The sequence below is a fragment of the Scyliorhinus torazame genome, chromosome 3, assembly GCF_047496885.1.
Source record: "Scyliorhinus torazame isolate Kashiwa2021f chromosome 3, sScyTor2.1, whole genome shotgun sequence".
Classification (NCBI taxonomy): domain Eukaryota; kingdom Metazoa; phylum Chordata; class Chondrichthyes; order Carcharhiniformes; family Scyliorhinidae; genus Scyliorhinus; species Scyliorhinus torazame.
In genome coordinates this window covers 238,475,354-238,495,439 of record NC_092709.1, presented here as the reverse complement: position 1 = coordinate 238,495,439, position 20,086 = coordinate 238,475,354, and the positions used below count along the sequence as shown (strand labels likewise).

The following is a 20,086-nucleotide window of genomic DNA, read 5'->3' as shown; positions in this document are numbered from 1 at the left end:
GAGAGGGGCAAGGTTTAGAGTAGATGTACGAGGCACGTTTTTTACGCAGAGGGTAGTGGGTGCCTGGAACTCGCTACCGGAGGAGGTGGTGGAAGCAGGGACGATAGTGACATTTAAGGGGCATCTTGACAAATACATGAATAGGATGTGAATAGAGGGATACGGACCCAGGAAGTGTAGAAGATTGTAGTTTAGTCGGGCAGCATGGTCGGCACCGGCTTGGAGGGCCGAAGGGCCTGTTCCTGTGCTGTACATTTCTTTGTTCTTTGTTCTATGTTCACTTTTAAATAGTCACGTTGCTTCTCCGCCTTTCGGCTAAGAAAGTGTGTAGTAAATAGTCACCTTTAATCATAAAAAATAAACTTAAAAATTGGTTTAAAAGAATCAAAACATTAATAAATCCTGTTTAAAAGAAAGAACAAAAGGAACTGTTTAAAAAAAGTCTACATACCTGTTGTTTTCAATCTAAATCTATTGTTTAAATGCCTGCCCTCAATGGACGTTCCCACGCTGGCCACGTCATAAGGGGGCTGCACTCCTCCTGCACCGCGCTGGAGCCTGCAGACCGGGGCGCTGGAGACCCGAGGCTGCCGTGGGGAAAGGAAGGTTGCACGCATCATTGGAGCGCAGGTAAGTGTGCAGATTTTGCTTTTAAAATCGGCGGGCTATGGCTTCTGGCCACTAGCAGGACGTTATGGGCCATTAATTTAATTCCTCTCTCCCTAGATTTTTCCAGAACTATTGAGAATTTACAGCGTTTTGTGTTTTTATTTTAGTGCGTGTCTTGACTCAGTGCCTCTTGCCCCATGTCAGACGATTATGGTTTCAGACCTTACTCCGAGATTGATGCTTCACTTTAGAAGTGAGGGAGTCCTGCTCTGTCATAGGTGCCATGTTTCAAATGAAAAATAAAGCACAGATCTCATCTACCCTGAGATGTAAAATATTCTAGGCATTATTCAAAGGAGGGCCTGGGAAGTTTCCAAGCCAAAATTAGTTCCTCAGCCAACACTAAGTACAGACCGTTACAACCCTGATCTGTACAACTTGGTTGTTATCATCAGTTGCGGCGGTGCCAGGATGGTGTCAGTGTCCACTGCTGAGAAGAAAACTGAGCCTCACGGATCCCTGGAGTAGGTCGGTCTGGGGTCTTGGGCTGTGAGGGATCAGGTAGGTTAAAAAGAGGGGTGGGCGGGTGGAGGGGGTGGTTTTAAGGGAGGAAGGAGGTAGAAAGGAAGAGATGTTTGACCTACATTCTGCAAAGGGAAACCCACAAGACTGCTGCCTCCCCTTTCCTTCGCTGATTGAGCAATGTATTATCAGTGTGAATTGGCTTGATAACAAGCCTAATTGACCTTTGATTATTCATTTAAATACGGCAGGCAGGCTGTTGAAATTGTGTTATGGGGTCATTCAGCTCAGGGGTTGGGGGGGGCAGAGAAGGTGGTGAGATGGGCACCTGACCTATTTTATCTGCTGCCCCATGGGAAATGCGGCCACTGTGGACATGGAAAAAGTCAGCACATTGCTTGTGTAGCAATTTGGACAAGCTGAGGTCATGCAAGACATTATATAATTTTCTTCCATCTTAATAATATTGGAGAACAGTCTAGCTCAAGTATCAGTTCTCGGCAGGACGGACTAACACTAGGAAAATAATGAAAAGAGTGCTCAGTAAAAAGCACATAACCTCAGAGAAAATTAAGAACTGTGAACTGTCCAAAACCCATTGGTTTAAACCTGACTTTGTGTTTTTAGTTATTTATTTCCCCTTTTCGGTTCAGTCTTCTGTCTCATCAGTTTTTCCCAACTATCTTCACTGATCAAGCTGTTCTTCACATTGCTCACTGCTGTCAGTCTTCGTCAGAAATGAGGAATTAACATGTTTTAAACATGAGAAACTGAGGGACTGAAGATATTAAAGAACACATTGAACATAACTGGCAAACCACATCCTCAATCCTTGTTATAAATAGACAGAAGGTGCGTACACTCACCACTCACAAATTGACTGCAACGATGATATTTCAGGCTCTATTCAGATCTGTAATGATTATTTACTTCCTAACACCAGGCGGTAAGTATGTCTAAGTATTTTGGTCCAAGCTATATTGATAGGAATTATTAGTTGAAATGTATGTGTGAGTTTGTATTGGACACAGAAACTTTCAATCAGTGTGAGCTTTAAAAACGTAACTGCTGGAAGTGTAATGATAATAAAATGGGGAATTTTAACTCGTTTTGATCAGGATAAAATGAAAGGAGCAGTTAAAAAGGAGCAGCTCTATGTCCCATTCTCTTCCCAGTCCAAATTTAATTCCTTGGCCTGGGAGTGGACGAAGCTACCACCAGACTCTAGATTAAGAAATATAAGCCAGGGGTCCCATGGTCACTGAATGTATTTTAAAGCTTAGCTGGCACACCAGGTAGAGTAGGTGGGAAACTGACGCATCCTCAGGTAAGTTCTAAAACCTTATTGCGGCCAGAATGAATAATGCTCTGATGAGCCCGATAAGAAAAGGCTTCCTCTGTCATAGGTTCTCCACCCTGCCCCTTTAGCATCCCTTGCAACACCCATCCCACCCTTATATATTTTGTTACTGAAAGGTTTCTCTTGCTTCTGACAGGTGGCCTCTGTATCACCTGATCTCCCTGTCCACTTTTCTCTCATCTAGCTGTCACTTTAAATCCAAAATGAGTTGTTCCACATCCCCAGAGTGGCTGGGAGGTAAAGGCACTGATCAACTGAACTGCTCCATTGTGTCAAATATTCCATCATGTTGTGATTTTAGCCTTGCAGATGGGGAAAAGATTACCCCACATTGTGTACGTGAAGAGTGCCACTGGAGCAAAGTCCTAGAAGGGATTTAGTGGCTGTTAATTGCACCATTGCATGGGGTAACACCTCAGGAGAGGTGGGAGGAAGAGAAATAGATTTCTTTAGCTGCAATTCAATGTCTTGGAACCAGATCAAATTTACATCAAATATATTTTGCCTTTTTTATAAAGAGTACAATTGGACAGAGTTTTTGTCATCTTGCCATCATGTATACCAGGTCTAAAGTAGTCTTACCAGTGGTCTCGACAGAGAATGCTGTAGGCCATTGGTAAATGGCTCCAAACTATGACCCCTTCAGTATTTTGTGGAGTTGGAAGGAGCAGGAATGCTCCTCATGGCTCGACAAAGCAGCTGGCAGCTGCTGCTAGCCCAGAGCTCATTCCCTTTGAGGATTGTATATTTTGCAGGTTCTACATGATCTTCACTGTCAGTAATTCGCTGCCTAAATTGCTGTAGATAGAATCTAAGAGCTGTTTTTCCAGGCCAAGGGGCATCCACAGCTCTCCCATTCCACAGAGATAAAGTCCAACGCTAAATTTCAGGTGCAAGCAACATTTTTACTCCCCAGATTCAACCCAGTTTGAAGCAATTAGTGATTCTGACCACCTTATACACTTCAGCACTTGTAGTGTTCTCTATATCAGTCACAGTTCTGTTCTCAGGCAATATCCAGTTTCTCTGTTTTTGTTCTTTCAGATGACTGTGTGGAAATCATCGGGGGTCAAAATGTTAGACCTCATTCCAAACCTTACATGGCATCAATCCAACTTCATAAACGTCATGTGTGTGGAGGAGTATTAATCAAACCAGGATGGGTACTCACGGCAGCACACTGCAACCGGTAAGTTACAATAACTGTAATCTGTGTATGAACCATTTTCAGAGCAGTTTAGTGTTTTGGGCCTTTTTCCTGTGATAGAATCAGTCAAGGTTTACGCAGTCTTTGCTGATCTATAAGTAGTTTATATCTTCTATATGGCAGTCTACGGCATTTCTCATGACCCTGAATTTCCTCATTACCTTCAGTAGTAACGCTGCTGTTAGGCTATTGTTTGGCTGCCAACCGAACAGCCACTGATATTTGTGAATAGTAAAGGATCATAGAATCATAGAATTTACAGTGCAGAAGGAGGCCATTCAGCTCATCGAGTCTGCACCGGCTCTTGGAAAGAGCTTCCTACCCAAGCCTGCACCTCCACCCTATCCCCATAACCCAGTAACCCCACCTAACCTTTTTGGACACTTAGGGCAACTTAACATGCCAATCCACATAACCGTGCCACCCTTTGTGCTACTGTGATAAATTTGTCTGTGATGCAAACCCAGCTGTGTCTCCACAGTAACTGTTGGAAGACGCTTTGGAGAGCAGAAGCTGCAGGACCTCTTCACTGGCTGATCAACTGCAGTGGCTGCATCTCAGCCTTATCCTCCCCTGCCCCCACCCCTTCTCACTGCCACCACAGCCTTTTGCCCAACAGGACTTTGCCACATACTTTAACTGATTGGGGGGAAAAAAACCACAACAATGAGTGTTCCCTTTCTTGAAAGGTTTCATGATCTATTGAAACAGTATGAGATACTTACATTGTGTATTCCAAACAATATACTTATTTTAGGTATAGAAAATAAAGTGCTCAAATTATAAGACTTCCCACATTTCCTCAGTGCTATGCTTGTCCCTGTTCCTAATTGTGCTTTCCTATGACTTATATTTAAATGCTCCCTGAAGGTCTGTGGTGATTGGTGGAGGCTGCTCCTCTTATACTAAATGATGATGGGATTAAATTGACCCTTGACTCAGGACAACGTGCTTCTAACACTGAGCCGCTGCTGCTGCTGTCTGTGCTGGGAGCTCCTTGGCGTCTGTTATTGCTCCGCATTATACACTGCCATGGGATTCTGTCGGGGACTGGGACTGGCTGTATCAAGGATCAAGCTGTTGTCAATCCACAAGGCCCTGGATCTGCACCCCACTGATCAGTTGGATAGCAGGTTTAATGACCAGCCTGGTTATTCAGTATATTGTCCTGAGTATTCTAGAAATGGAAGATGTCATACTGGTCATAATGTTGTTTAGGAGACTCCTAACCAGGGGAGAAATAGGGGAATGGCACGAGGTGAATTGCCCATTCAGTGAGCTGGTGCAGACATGACAGGCTGAATGGCTTCCTTCAGCCCTGAAATTCTGGGATTCTGTAAAATGCGGACATTATAACAGAGATCATAAACATGAATTAATTGAATATTTTGAAATGGGTTTGCTGCAATTGAAATAATTGGGAAATCATGATGAGTGGCTCTGGGATTTTAAGGTAAGATTTTAAAGTGAGGTTTACTGCTTATGTAATTAATGTGCCCTCTTCATATCACATCTAGCAAATTTAAACAGCAAAATATTACGGTAGTTGTCGGAACAGATTCACTGAGCAGAGACAAAGACAAATCAGCTCAAAGACTCGCGGTGAAGCAGAAAATTCCTCATCTTCGCTTTGACAGTAAAACCTTTGAAAATGACATCATGCTGCTCCAAGTATGTGATTTTTAATTAATTATTTCCAATTTTACACTCATTTTATTCTGATATATAATAGAAATAGAATAAATGATGCTTCCATCTAAACTCCGTTGTCAAACTACAAAATCATTTTCAATCCCCTAATTTCATTGCCAATATACCTTGTACCTTGTATTTTCCTTAAAATGAATAATATTTCATTGCATAATGTCCCCAGTTGCATTTGTCCATTTAATTTCTTTATTTCCTAAATGTTGAATACTTGCATAAGATTTCTCAATTAAAATTATTTTTAATGCATATGTGGGCATGGGGATGTTTGCTGACGACTTCACAATGTTCTGCACCATTCACAACTCCTCAGACACTAAAGCATCCATGTTCCCATGCAGTATGATCTGGGCAATATCCAGGCCTGGGCTGACAAGCGGCAATTAACATTCACGCCACACAAGTGCCAGGTAGTGACCATCTCCAACAAAAGAGAATCTAACCATCATCCCTTGACGTTCAATTGCATTACTGTGACTGAATCCCTCATTACCAACAACCTAGGGTTACCATTGCCCAGAAACAGAACTGGACTCGCTATATAAATACTGTGGCTGCCAGAACAGGCGAGCAACTCACCTCCTAACTCCCCAAAGACTGTCCATCATCGACAAGGCACAAGCAAGGAGTGTGATGGCATATTCTCCACTTCTCTGGATGAGTGCAGCTCCAACAACACTGAAGAAGAAGGACACCATCCAGGACAAAGCAGCCCACTTGATTGGCACCCCAATCCACCACAATAAACTTTCACTCCCCCCACCACCAACATACACCACCAACACACAGTGGCAATGCTGTATATCATCTACAAGTTGCATTAAAGCAACAGCACCTTCCAAACCCATGACATCTACCATCAAGAAGAACAAGGACAGCAGGTGCATGGGAACACCACCACGTACTAGTTCCCCTCCAAGTCACACACCATCCTGACTGGGAACGATATCACTGTTCCTTCACTGTTGCTGTGTCAATATTTTGGAACTCCCTCCCGAACAGCATTGTTCATGACCTATGACACATGGACTATAGCGATTCGAGACACCACCACCTTCTAAACAGCAATTAATTATGGCCAATAAATGCACCCCGATCTCTTCATGCGCTGACGAGCAAATTAATGTAAGTGCGGCCTCGGCAGGGGCCCCTCAAAAACAAAGTCCCATTTGATAGAGGGGTCGTTCTCGGCACTCCAGGTACCGAGAAACACCCCGCTATTCGCACAACATTGGACTCTTTTTTTTTGTTAAATTGCGCCCAAAGATAACTCAAACCTCAAGCATTTTTAATTAATACTTTGTTCACAGTAACTTCATTTCAGTATTAATGTAAGCCTACTTGTGACACAAATAAAGATTATTATTATTAGAGGGGCTGTTTATCACAGGGCTAAATCGCTGGCTTTGAAAGCAGACCAAGGCAGGCCAGCAGCACAGTTCAATTCCCATAACAGCGTCTCCGAACAGTTGCCGGAATGTGGCAACTAGGGGCTTTTCACAGTAACTTAATTGAAACCTACTTGTGACAATAAGCGATTTTCTTTTTTTTTTTCATGAGCTGCATGGTTGGGAGCTGCAGTAGTTAGAAGACCTCCAGACTTGATTCTCCAGTCCAAAAAAAAAGAGAAATTTTGGTTTTTAGGCTCTTCATGAGCCTGTTCCCTGCTCCTCTCTGATCCTTGAATCTCTTCCTCAGGGCCATTTCCCTCAGTGCATTTTCTATTCAGCCTGGTTGTGAGACTGGGAAATGCTGCGATGTTCTTCCCACTAACGTAGTTCTTACATATTTCCGTGAGCTGTGGTGCAAGCACTTCTCAACGAGAACATGCTTGGCAGTGCCAATTAAGATGGAGACTACAGAATCATGGGATAAAATCAGAAAATGTTGGATAAACTCAGCAGGTCTGGCAGAATCGGTGCAGAGAGAAATGGATTTTGAGTCCAGAGTCAGATATGAAAAAATGAAAATCGCTTATTGTCACAAGTAGGCTTCAAATGAAGTTACTGTGAAAAGCCCCTAGTCGCCACATTCCGGTGCCTGTTCAGGGAGGCTGGTACGGGAATTGAACCCACGCTGCTGGCCTGCCTTGGTCTGCTTTCAAAGCCAGCTATTTAGCCCAGTGTGCTAAACCAGCTCATGGTCAAACATTTGGACAAACTATACAAAGGTTTCTAATTACTGGGGGAGAAAAGGTTGAATTAGATTTTACCCTTTCACAGGTAAATGTTTATGACTATTAAGGGAATTTAACCGACCAAAGTTCCATGTTCATACGTATAAAGAGTTAGGAAGAACTGAATTACAGAAAAGATATGATACACAAATTGTTATCATGTTTATCATCAAAAAATACCACATTATTTTGGGGTATAAACAAAAGGTACAGAGGGTGGAAATCAAAAACAACAGAACATTCTGGAAAATCTCAGGAGGTCAAGCAGCATCTATGAGGGAATCCGAACTGGTGGACATTACAGGTGAACAACATTAAAAACCTGTTTCCTTTCTCATCCACCTTCCCTTTGTTCTGCTCATGTTTGTTCCTCTGTAATAGTCTCCAGTTCCAGTAAGGGTAGTCGGTGCCTGAAACTCGTTGCCAGAGGAGGTGGTGGAAGCAGGGACGATAGTGATGTTTAAGGGGCATGAATAGGATGGGAATAGGGGGATACGGACCCCGGAAGTGTAGAAGATTTTAGTTCAGACGGGCAGCATGGTCGGCGCAGGCTTGGAGGGCCGAAGAGCCTCTTCCTGTGCTGTACTTTTCTTTGTTCTTTGTTTCCACACACAAAACATTCACTCGCCTGATCAGAGAAGGAGGCAAAAGAGGGGGAGGTGTGGCGCTGCTAGTCAAGAGCAGTATTACGGTGGCAGAGAGGATGCTAGATGGGGACTCTTCTTCCAAGGTAGTATGGGCTGAAGTTAGAAACAGGAAAGGAGAGGTCACCCTGTTGGGAGTTTTTTCTAGGCCTCCTAATAGATCTAGGGATGTAGAGGAAAGGATGGCGAAGATGATTCTGGATAAGAGCAAAAGTAACAGGGTAGTTATTATGGGAGACTTTAACTTTCCAAATATTGACTGGAAAAGATATAGTTCGAGTACAATAGATGGGTCGTTTTTTGTACAGTGTGTGCAGGAGGGTTTCCTGAAACAATATGTTGACAGGCCAACAAGAGGCGTGGCCACGTTGGATTTGGTTTTGGGTAATGAACCAGGCCAGGTGTTGGATTTGGAGGTAGGAGAGCACTTTGGGGACAGTGACCACAATTCGGTGACGTTTACGTTAAGGATGGAAAGGGATAAGTATACACCGCAGGGCAAGAGTTATAGCTGGGGGAAGGGCAATTATGATGCCATTAGACGTGACTTGGGGGGGATAAGGTGGAGAAGTAGGCTGCAAGTGTTGGGCACACTGGATAAGTGGGGCTTGTTCAAGGATCAGCTACTGCGTGTTCTTGATAAGTATGTACCGGTCAGGCAGGGAGGAAGGTGTCGAGCGAGGGAACCGTGGTTTACCAAAGAAGTGGAATCTCTTGTTAAGAGGAAGAAGGAGGCCTATGTGAAGATGAGGTGTGAAGTTTCAGTTGAGGCGATGGATAGTTACAAGGTAGCGAGGAAGGATCTAAAGAGAGAGCTAAGACGAGCAAGGAGGGGACATGAGAAGTATTTGGCAGGAAGGATCAAGGAAAACCCAAAAGCTTTCTATAGGTATGTCAGGAATAAGCGAATGACTAGGGAAAGAGTAGGACCAGTCAAGGACAGGGATGGGAAATTGTGTGTGGAGTCTGAAGAGATAGGCGAGATACTAAATGAATATTTTTCGTCAGTATTCACTCAGGAAAAAGATAATGTTGTGGAGGAGAATGCGGAGCCGCAGGCTAATAGAATAGATGGCATTGAGGTGCGTAGGGAAGAGGTGTTGGCAATTCTGGACAGGCTGAAAATAGATAAGTCCCCGGGACCTGATGGGATTTATCCTAGGATTCTCTGGGAGGCCAGGGAAGAGATTGCTGGACCTTTGGCTTTGATTTTTATGTCATCATTGGCTACAGGAATAGTGCCAGAGGACTGGAGGACAGCAAATGTGGTCCCTTTGTTCAAAAAGGGGAGCAGAGACAACCCCGGCAACTATAGACCGGCGAGCCTCACGTCTGTAGTGGGTAAAGTCTTGGAGGGGATTATAAGAGACAAGATTTATAATCATCTAGATAGGAATAATATGATCAGGGATAGTCAGCATGGCTTTGTGAAGGGTAGGTCATGCCTCACAAACCTTATTGAGTTCTTTGAGAAGGTGACTGAACAGATAGATGAGGGTAGAGCAGTTGATGTGGTGTATATGGATTTCAGAAAAGCGTTTGATAAGGTTCCCCACGGTAGGCTATTGCAGAAAATACGGAGGCTGGGGATTGAGGGTGATTTAGAGATGTGGATCAGGAATTGGCTAGCTGAAAGAAGACAGAGGGTGGTGGTTGATTGGAAATGTTCAGAATGGAGTACAGTCACAAGTGGAGTACCACAAGGATCTGTTCTGGGGCCGTTGCTGTTTGTCATTTTTATCAATGACCTAGAGGAAGGCGCAGAAGGGTGGGTGAGTAAATTTGCAGACGATACTAAAGTCGGTGGTGTTGTCGATAGTGTGGAAGGATGTAGCAGGTTACAGAGGGATATAGATAAGCTGCAGAGCTGGGCTGAGAGGTGGCAAATGGAGTTTAATGTAGAGAAGTGTGAGGTGATTCACTTTGGAAGGAATAACAGGAATGCGGAATATTTGGCTAATGGTAAAGTTCTTGAAAGTGTGGATGAGCAGAGGGATCTAGGTGTCCATGTACATAGATCCCTGAAAGTTGCCACCCAGGTTGATAGGGTTGTGAAGAAGGCCTATGGAGTGTTGGCCTTTATTGGTAGAGGAATTGAGTTCCGGAGTCGGGAGGTCATGTTGCAGCTGTACAGAACTCTGGTTCGGCCGCATTTGGAGTATTGCGTACAGTTCTGGTCACCGCATTATAGGAAGGACGTGGAGGCTTTGGAGCGGGTGCAGAGGAGATTTACCAGGATGTTGCCTGGTATGGAGGGAAAATCTTATGAGGAAAGGCTGATGGACTTGAGGTTGTTTTCGTTGGAGAGAAGAAGGTTAAGAGGATACTTAATAGAGGCATACAAAATGATCAGGGGGTTAGATAGGGTGGACAGTGAGAGCCTTCTCCCGCGGATGGAAATGGCTGGCACGAGGGGACATAGCTTTAAACTGAGGGGTAATAGATATAGGACAGAGGTCAGAGGTAGGTTCTTTACGCAAAGAGTGGTGAGGCCGTGGAATGCCCTACCTGCTACAGTAGTGGACTCGCCAACATTGAGGGCATTTAAAAGTTTATTGGATAAACATATGGATGATAATGGCATAGTGTAGGTTAGATGGCTTTTGTTTCGGTGCAACATCGTGGGCCGAAGGGCCTGTACTGCGCTGTATTGTTCTATGTTCTGTGTTCTATGTTCTATGATCCCTCCATAGCTGTTAACTGACCTGTGAATGAATCCAGCACTTTCTTCATGTCATAGAGTATGTGAAAGATAAATAATTCATTTCAGAGACTTTGGTGTGTGAAAGAAAACGTAACAATTATCTTTACTTATTACAGCTGCAATCTGAGGCAAAACTTAACAAGTTTGTAAAAGTCCTACCTCTGCCCAAAAATGGCTTGGATGTGGAAGGTGGAACTATCTGCACAGTTGTGGGATGGGGAAGGACAAATGTAAACACAAACAGACTCTCTGACAACCTTAAGGAAGTAAATGTAACCATCATTAACAGAAGAAAGTGCAACAGTCAAATGTATTACAACAACAACCCTGTGATAACCACCAACATGCTCTGTGCTGGTGACAGAAAAGGTGGAAGAGATGCATGCCAGGTAAGATAGATTGTGTAAAACGTGGCTGCAATATCAGAGCAGAACTATTAGAATCGGTTACTTTAGTTAGTGCTGTATAAAATGTGCTTCAAGATTATCATCAATCTATTCTTGAGCTATTAAAAGGATTAATTAATTAAATCTATTTAGCTTATATAATATACTTACATTCTCTGTTGGAAGGCTTTCATTGCATTTGGAATAAGCAAAGTATCGGTAGAAATTTTCCGATCTGGGACTAAATCCCATAATGGCGGCAGGGACAGGGAGTGTTTCTCGCTGTGGGGTTCAACTGTAAACCGTGCCATATCCTCCTGGTCCCCGACATCATCAATTGGGCACCCGGGGGTTTAATGCCATATTCCGTGGTGGCGCAGTTTGATGATGCTCATCCCACCATCAAATCTGGGTACCATTTTTAAAAGAGGCCCAACATCACTGACCCACCTTTGAAGAAAGAAGATGGATCTCCAGAAACATGCTGAGGATGGAAGATGAGCTTCCTCGATGACACTGAAGCTAGAGGATCCTCCTGAAATATGTCCCTCACTCCCAATGCTGTAGTGTCCCAGGTTCAGGGTTGCTGGCGGCCTCAAACCCAACTCTGGAGGCTTCCCCAGGCCTTCTTCAGCAAACTCCTGACTTCTGCATGTCATGTTGTTCCAGACATGTTCTGGATTTTGGTGGGCTTTGTGTGCTGGAAGAGCTCAGGGTGCTGCTGGGGTGTGTGCGGGAGGAGCTCTGGATGCTGTTGGGGTGTGTGTGCTGGAGAAGCTCAGGGTGCTGGTGGAGTGTGTGTGCTGGAGAAGCGCAGGGTGCTGGTGGGGAGGGAGTGCTGGAGGAGCTCAGGGTGCTGCTGGGGTGGGAGTGCTGGAGGAGCTCAGGGTGCTGGTGGGGTGTGTGTGCTGGAGGAGCTCAGGGTGCTGCTGGGGTGGGAGTGCTGGAGAAGCTCAGGGTGCAGCTGGGGTGGGCGTGCTGGAGTAACTCAGGGTGCTGTTGGGGTGAGCATGCTGGAGAAGCTCAGGGTGCTGCTGGGGTGTGTGTGCTGGGGATGCTCAGGGTGCTGGTGGGGTGTGTGTGCTGGAGAAGCTCAGGGTGCTGGTGGGGTGTGTGTGCTGGAGGAGCTCAGGCTGCTGCTGGGGTGTGTATGCTGGGGAAACTCAGGGTGCTGGTGGGGTGGGAGTGCTGGAGGAGCTCAGGGGGCTTGTGGGGTGTGTGTGTGCTGGAGGAGCTCAGGGTGCTGGTGGGGTGTGTGTGCTGGAGGAGCTCAGGGTGCTGCTGGTGTGTGTGTGCTGGGGAAGCTCAGGGTGCTGGTGGGGTGGGCATGCTGGAGGAGCTCAGGGTGCTGGTGGGGTGGGAGTGCTGGGAGAGCTCAGGGTGCTGGTGGTTTGTGTGTGCTGGAGGAGCTCAGGGTGCTGCTGGGATGTGTGTGCGGGAGGAGCTCCAGGTGCTGGTGGGTGTGTGTGCTGGAGAAGCTCAGCGGGCTGGTGGGGTGGGAGTGCTGGAGGTGCTCAGGGTGCTGCTGGGATGTGTGTGCTGGAGGAGCTCAGGGTGCTGGTGGGGAGTGTATGCTGGGGAAACTCAGGGTGCTGGTGGGGTGGGAGTGCTGGAGGAGCTCAGGGTGCTGGTGGGGTGTGTGTGCTGGAGGAGCTCAGGGTGCTGCTAGGGTGTGTGTGCTGGGGAAGCTCAGGGTGCTGGTGGGGTGGGCATGCTGGAGGAGCTCAGGGTGCTGGTGGGGTGGGAGTGCTGGAAGAGCTCAGGGTGCTGGTCGTTTGTGTGTGCTGGAGGAGCTCAGGGTGCTGCTGGGATGTGTGTGCGGGAGGAGCTCCAGGTGCTGGTGGGTGTGTGTGCTGGAGAAGCTCAGCGGGCTGGTGGGGTGGGAGTGCTGGAGGTGCTCAGGGTGCTGCTGGGATGTGTGTGCTGGAGGAGCTCAGGGTGCTGCTGGGGTTGGAGTGCTGGAGGAGCTCAGGGTGCTGCTGGGGTGGAAATGCTGGAGGAGCTCAGGGTGCTGCTGGGGTGGAAGTGCTGGAGGAGCTCAGGGTGCTGGTGGGGTGGGAGTGCTGGAGGAGCTCAGGGTGCTGGTGGGGTGGGAGTGCTGGAGGAGCTCAGGGTGCTGGTGGGGTGGGAGTGCTGGAGGAGCCCAGGGTGCTGCTGGGGTGTGTGTGCTGGAGGAGCTCAGGCTGCTGGTGAGGTGGGAGTGCTGGAGGAGGTCTGGGTGCTGCTGGGGTGGATGTGCTGGAGGAGCTCAGGCTGCTGCTGGGGTGGAAGTGCTGGAGGAGCTCAGGGTGCGAGTGGGGTGGGAGTGCTGGAGGAGCCCAGGGTGCTGCTGGGGTGCGTGTGCTGGAGGAGCTCAGGCTGCTGGTGAGGTGGGAGTGCTGGAGGAGGTCTGGGTGCAGCTGGGGTGGAAGTGCTGGAGGAGCTCAGGGTGCTGCTGGGGTGGAAGTGCTGGAGGAGCTCAGGGTGCTGGTGGGGTGGGAGTGCTGGAGGAGCTCTGGGTGCTGGTGGGGTGGGAGTGCTGGAAGAGCTCAGGGTGCAGCTGGGATGGGCGTGCTGGAGGAGCTCAGCGTGCTGCTGGGGTGTGTGTGCTGGAGGAGCTCAGGGTGCAGCTGGGGTGTGTGTGCTGGAGGAGCACAGGGTACTGGTGGGGTGTGTGTGCTGGAGGAGCTCAGGGTGCTGCTGGGGTGTGTGAGCTGGAGGAGCTCAGGGTGCAGCTGGGGTGGGAGTGCTGGAGGAGCTCAGGGTGCTGGGGGGGTGGGAGTGCTGGAGGAGATCAGGGTGCTGGTGGGATGGGAGTGCTGGAGGAGCTCAGGGTGCTGCTAGGGTGCGTGAGCTGGAGGAGCTCAGGGTGCTGGTGGGGTAGGAGTGCTGGAGGAGCTCTGGGTGCTGCTGGGGTGGAACTGCTGGAGGAGCTCAGGGTGCTGCTGGTGTGTGTGTGCTGGAGGAGCTCAGGGTGCTGGTATGGTGTGTGTGCTGGAGGAGCTCAGGGTGCTGGTATGGTGTGTGTGCTGGAGGAGCTCAGGGTGCTGCTGGGGTGGGAGTGCTGGAGAAGCTCAGGGTGCTGGTCGTTTGTGTGTGCTGGAGGAGCGCAGGGTGCTGCTGGGATGTGTGTGCGGGAGGAGCTCCAGGTGCTGGTGGGTGTGTGTGCTGGAGAAGCTCAGCGGGCTGGTGGGGTGGGAGTGCTGGAGGTGCTCAGGGTGCTGCTGGGATGTGTGTGCTGGAGGAGCTCAGGGTGCTGCTGGGGTTGGAGTGCTGGAGGAGCTCAGGGTGCTGCTGGGGTGGAAATGCTGGAGGAGCTCAGGGTGCTGCTGGGGTGGAAGTGCTGGAGGAGCTCAGGGTGCTGGTGGGGTGGGAGTGCTGGAGGAGCTCAGGGTGCTGGTGGGGTGGGAGTGCTGGAGGAGCTCAGGGTGCTGGTGGGGTGGGAGTGCTGGAGGAGCCCAGGGTGCTGCTGGGGTGTGTGTGCTGGAGGAGCTCAGGCTGCTGGTGAGGTGGGAGTGCTGGAGGAGGTCTGGGTGCTGCTGGGGTGGACGTGCTGGAGGAGCTCAGGCTGCTGCTGGGGTGGAAGTGCTGGAGGAGCTCAGGGTGCGAGTGGGGTGGGAGTGCTGGAGGAGCCCAGGGTGCTGCTGGGGTGCGTGTGCTGGAGGAGCTCAGGCTGCTGGTGAGGTGGGAGTGCTGGAGGAGGTCTGGGTGCAGCTGGGGTGGAAGTGCTGGAGGAGCTCAGGGTGCTGCTGGGGTGGAAGTGCTGGAGGAGCTCAGGGTGCTGGTGGGGTGGGAGTGCTGGAGGAGCTCTGGGTGCTGGTGGGGTGGGAGTGCTGGAAGAGCTCAGGGTGCAGCTGGGATGGGCGTGCTGGAGGAGCTCAGCGTGCTGCTGGGGTGTGTGTGCTGGAGGAGCTCAGGGTGCAGCTGGGGTGTGTGTGCTGGAGGAGCACAGGGTACTGGTGGGGTGTGTGTGCTGGAGGAGCTCAGGGTGCTGGGGGGTGGGAGTGCTGGAGGAGATCAGGGTGCTGGTGGGGTGGGAGTGCTGGAGGAGCTCAGGGTGCTGCTAGGGTGCGTGTGCTGGAGGAGCTCAGGGTGCTGGTGGGGTGGGAGTGCTGGAGGAGCTCTGGGTGCTGCTGGGGTGGAACTGCTGGAGGAGCTCAGGGTGCTGCTGGTGTGTGTGTGCTGGAGGAGCTCAGGGTGCTGGTATGGTGTGTGTGCTGGAGGAGCTCAGGGTGCTGGTATGGTGTGTGTGCTGGAGGAGCTCAGGGTGCTGCTGGGGTGGGAGTGCTGGAGAAGCTACGGCTGCTGCTGGGGTGTGTGTGCTGGACGAGCTCAGGGTGCAGCTGGGGTGGGCGTGCTGGAGGAGCTCACGGTGCTGCTGGGGTGTGTGTGCTGGAGGAGCTCAGTGAGCTGGTATGGTGTGTGTGCTGGAGGAGCTCAGGGTTCTGCTGGGGTGTGTGTGCTGGACGAGCTCAGGGTGCAGCTGGGGTGGGCGTGCTGGAGGAGCTCAGGGTGCTGCTGGGGTGGGCGTGCTGGAGGAGCTCAGGGTGCTGCTGGGGTGTGTGTGCTGGTGGAGCTCAGGGTGCTGGAGGGGTGGGAGTGCTGGAGAAGCTCAGGGTGCTGGGGGGGTGGGAGTGCTGGAGGAGCTGAGGGTGCTGCTGGGGTGGACGTGCTGGAGGAGCTCAGGGTGCTGCTGGTGTGTGTGTGCTGGAGGAGCTCAGGGTGCTGGTATGGTGTGTGTGCTGGAGGAGCTCAGGGTGCTGGTATGGTGTGTGTGCTGGAGGAGCTCAGGGTGCTGTTGGGGTGTGTGTGCTGGAGGAGCTCAGGGTGCTGCTGGGGTGGGAGTGCTTGAGAAGCTACGGCTGCTGCTGGGGTGTGTGTGCTGGAGGAGCTCTGGGTGCTGCTGGGGTGGGCGTGCTGGAGGAGCTCAGGGTGCTGCTGGGGTGTGTGTGCTGGAGGAGCTTAGGTTGCTGGTGGGGTGTGTGTGCTGGAGGAGCTCAGGGTGCAGCTGGGGTGGGTGTGCTGGAGGAGCTCAGGGTGCTGTTGGGGTGTGTGTGCTGGAGGAGCTTAGGTTGCTGCTGGGGTGTGTGTGCTGGAGGAGCTCAGGGTGCTGCTGGGGTGTGTGTGCTGGAGGAGCTCAGGGTGCTGGTGGGGTGGGAGTGCTGGAGGAGCTCAGGGTGCTGGTGGGGTGGGAGTGCTGGAGGAGCTCAGGGTGCTGGTGGGGTGGGAGTGCTGGAGGAGCCCAGGGTGCTGCTGGGGTGTGTGTGCTGGAGGAGCTCAGGCTGCTGGTGAGGTGGGAGTGCTGGAGGAGGTCTGGGTGCTGCTGGGGTGGACGTGCTGGAGGAGCTCAGGCTGCTGCTGAGGTGGAAGTGCTGGAGGAGCTCAGGGTGCGAGTGGGGTGGGAGTGCTGGAGGAGCCCAGGGTGCTGCTGGGGTGCGTGTGCTGGAGGAGCTCAGGCTGCTGGTGAGGTGGGAGTGCTGGAGGAGGTCTGGGTGCAGCTGGGGTGGAAGTGCTGGAGGAGCTCAGGGTGCTGCTGGGGTGGAAGTGCTGGAGGAGCTCAGGGTGCTGGTGGGGTGGGAGTGCTGGAGGAGCTCTGGGTGCTGGTGGGGTGGGAGTGCTGGAAGAGCTCAGGGTGCAGCTGGGATGGGCGTGCTGGAGGAGCTCAGCGTGCTGCTGGGGTGTGTGTGCTGGAGGAGCTCAGGGTGCAGCTGGGGTGTGTGTGCTGGAGGAGCACAGGGTACTGGTGGGGTGTGTGTGCTGGAGGAGCTCAGGGTGCTGCTGGGGTGTGTGTGCTGGAGGAGCTCAGGGTGCAGCTGGGGTGGGAGTGCTGGAGGAGCTCAGGGTGCTGGGGGGTGGGAGTGCTGGAGGAGATCAGGGTGCTGGTGGGGTGGGAGTGCTGGAGGAGCTCAGGGTGCTGCTAGGGTGCGTGTGCTGGAGGAGCTCAGGGTGCTGGTGGGGTGGGAGTGCTGGAGGAGCTCTGGGTGCTGCTGGGGTGGAACTGCTGGAGGAGCTCAGGGTGCTGCTGGTGTGTGTGTGCTGGAGGAGCTCAGGGTGCTGGTATGGTGTGTGTGCTGGAGGAGCTCAGGGTGCTGGTATGGTGTGTGTGCTGGAGGAGCTCAGGGTGCTGCTGGGGTGGGAGTGCTGGAGAAGCTACGGCTGCTGCTGGGGTGTGTGTGCTGGACGAGCTCAGGGTGCAGCTGGGGTGGGCGTGCTGGAGGAGCTCACGGTGCTGCTGGGGTGTGTGTGCTGGAGGAGCTCAGTGAGCTGGTATGGTGTGTGTGCTGGAGGAGCTCAGGGTTCTGCTGGGGTGTGTGTGCTGGACGAGCTCAGGGTGCAGCTGGGGTGGGCGTGCTGGAGGAGCTCAGGGTGCTGCTGGGGTGTGTGTGCTGGACGAGCTCAGGGTGCAGCTGGGGTGGGCGTGCTGGAGGAGCTCAGGGTGCTGCTGGGGTGGGCGTGCTGGAGGAGCTCAGGGTGCTGCTGGGGTGTGTGTGCTGGAGGAGCTCAGGGTGCTGGAGGGGTGGGAGTGCTGGAGAAGCTCAGGGTGCTGGGGGGGTGGGAGTGCTGGAGGAGCTGAGGGTGCTGCTGGGGTGGACGTGCTGGAGGAGCTCAGGGTGCTGCTGGTGTGTGTGTGCTGGAGGAGCTCAGGGTGCTGGTATGGTGTGTGTGCTGGAGGAGCTCAGGGTGCTGGTATGGTGTGTGTGCTGGAGGAGCTCAGGGTGCTGTTGGGGTGTGTGTGCTGGAGGAGCTCAGGGTGCTGCTGGGGTGGGAGTGCTTGAGAAGCTACGGCTGCTGCTGGGGTGTGTGTGCTGGAGGAGCTCTGGGTGCTGCTGGGGTGGGCGTGCTGGAGGAGCTCAGGGTGCTGCTGGGGTGTGTGTGCTGGAGGAGCTTAGGTTGCTGGTGGGGTGTGTGTGCTGGAGGAGCTCAGGGTGCAGCTGGGGTGGGTGTGCTGGAGGAGCTCAGGGTGCTGTTGGGGTGTGTGTGCTGGAGGAGCTTAGGTTGCTGCTGGGGTGTGTGTGCTGGAGGAGCTCAGGGTGCTGCTGGGGTGTGTGTGCTGGAGGAGCTTAGATTGCTGGTGGGGTGGGTGTGCTGGAGGAGCTCAGGGTGCTGTTGGGGTGTGTGTGCTGGAGGAGCTTAGGTTGCTGGTGGGGTGTGTGTGCTGGAGGAGCTCAGGGTGCTGCTGGGGTGGGAGTGCTTGAGAAGCTACGGCTGCTGCTGGGGTGTGTGTGCTGGAGGAGCTCTGGGTGCTGCTGGGGTGGGCGTGCTGGAGGAGCTCAGGGTGCTGCTGGGGTGTGTGTGCTGGAGGAGCTCAGGGTGCTGCTGGGGTGGACGTGCTGGAGGAGCTCAGGGTTCTGCTGGGGTGTGTGTGCTGGAGGAGCTCAGGGTGCTGCTGGGGTGTGTGTGCTGGAGGAGCTCAGGGTGCTGGGGGGTGGCAGTGCTGGAGAAGCTCAGGGTGCTGGGGGGTTGGGAGTGCTGGAGGAGCTCAGGGTGCTGCTGGGGTGGACGTGCTGGAGGAGCTCAGGGTGCTGCAGGGGTGGGAGTGCTGGAGGAGCTCAGGGTGCTGGTGGGGTGGGAGTGCTGGAGGAGCTCAGGGTGCTGCTGGGGTGGGAGTGCTGGAGGAGCTCAGGGTGCTGCTGGGGTGGGAGTGCTGGAGGAGCTCAGGGTGCTGCTGGGGTGGGAGTGCTGGAGGAGCTCAGGGTGCTGGTGGGGTGGGAGTGCTGGAGGAGCACAGGGTGCTGGTGGGGTGGGAGTGTTGTGGAAGCTCCGGCTGCTGCTGGGGGGTGTGGGCTGGAGGAGCTCAGGGTGCTGGTGGGGTGTGTGTGCTTGAGGAGCTCAGGGTGCTGGTGGGGTGGGAGTGTTGTGGAAGCTCAGGGTGCTGGTGGGGTGTGTATGCTGGAGGAGCTCAGTGTGCAGCTGGGGTGCGTGTGCTGGAGGAGCTCTGGATGCTGTTGGGGTGTGTATGCTGGAGAAACTCAGGGTGCTGGTGGGGTGGGAGTGCTGGAGGAGCTCAGGGGGCTGGTGGGGTGTGTGTGTGCTGGAGGAGCTCAGGGTGCTGGTGGGGTGTGTGTGCTGGAGGAGCTCAGGGTGCTGCTGTGGTGTGTGTGCTGGGGAAGCTCAGGGTGCAGGTGGGGTGGGCATGCTGGAGGAGCTCAGGGTGCTGGTGGGGTGGGAGTGCTGGAAGAGCTCAGGGTGCTGGTGGTTTGTGTGTGCTGGAGGAGCTCAGGGTGCTGCTGGGATGTGTGTGCGGGAGTAGCTCCAGGTGCTGGTGGGTGTGTGTGCTGGAGAAGCTCAGCGGGCTGCTGGGGTGGGAGTGCTGGAGGTGCTCAGGGTGCTGCTGGGATGTGTGTGCTGGAGGAGCTCAGGGTGCTGGTGGGGTGTGTATGCTGGGGAAACTCAGGGTGCTGGTGGGGTGGGAGTGCTGGAGGAGCTCAGGGTGCTGGTGGGGTGTGTGTGTGCTGGAGGAGCTCAGGGTGCTGGTGGGGTGTGTGTGCTGGAGGAGCTCAGGGTGCTGCTAGGGTGTGTGTGCTGGGGAAGCTCAGGGTGCTGGTGAGGTGGGCATGCTGGAGGAGCTCAGGGTGCTGGTGGGGTGGGAGTGCTGGAAGAGCTCAGGGTGCTGGTCGTTTGTGTGTGCTGGAGGAGCTCAGGGTGCTGCTGGGATGTGTGTGCGGGAGGAGCTCCAGGTGCTGGTGGGTGTGTGTGCTGGAAAAGCTCAGCGGGCTGGTGGGGTGGGAGTGCTGGAGGTGCACAGGGTGCTGCTGGGATGTGTGTGCTGGAGGAGCTCAGGGTGCTGCTGG

At 52.6% G+C, this 20,086-nt stretch overlaps 1 protein-coding gene across 1 annotated transcript in view; it reads left to right on the top strand.

The window, feature by feature from the left end:
- Positions 1-2,017: 2,017 nt before the first annotated feature.
- The window catches only part of LOC140409014 (granzyme K-like), a 30,230-nt gene continuing 12,161 nt past the window's right edge, over positions 2,018-20,086 (top strand). The window contains exons 1-4 of the mRNA XM_072497042.1: positions 2,018-2,077; positions 3,536-3,680; positions 5,216-5,369; positions 11,046-11,318. Coding sequence (XP_072353143.1) covers positions 2,020-2,077; positions 3,536-3,680; positions 5,216-5,369; positions 11,046-11,318 — 630 coding nt within the window. The 5' untranslated portion in view covers positions 2,018-2,019. The remainder of the gene's footprint in view (positions 2,078-3,535; positions 3,681-5,215; positions 5,370-11,045; positions 11,319-20,086) is intronic.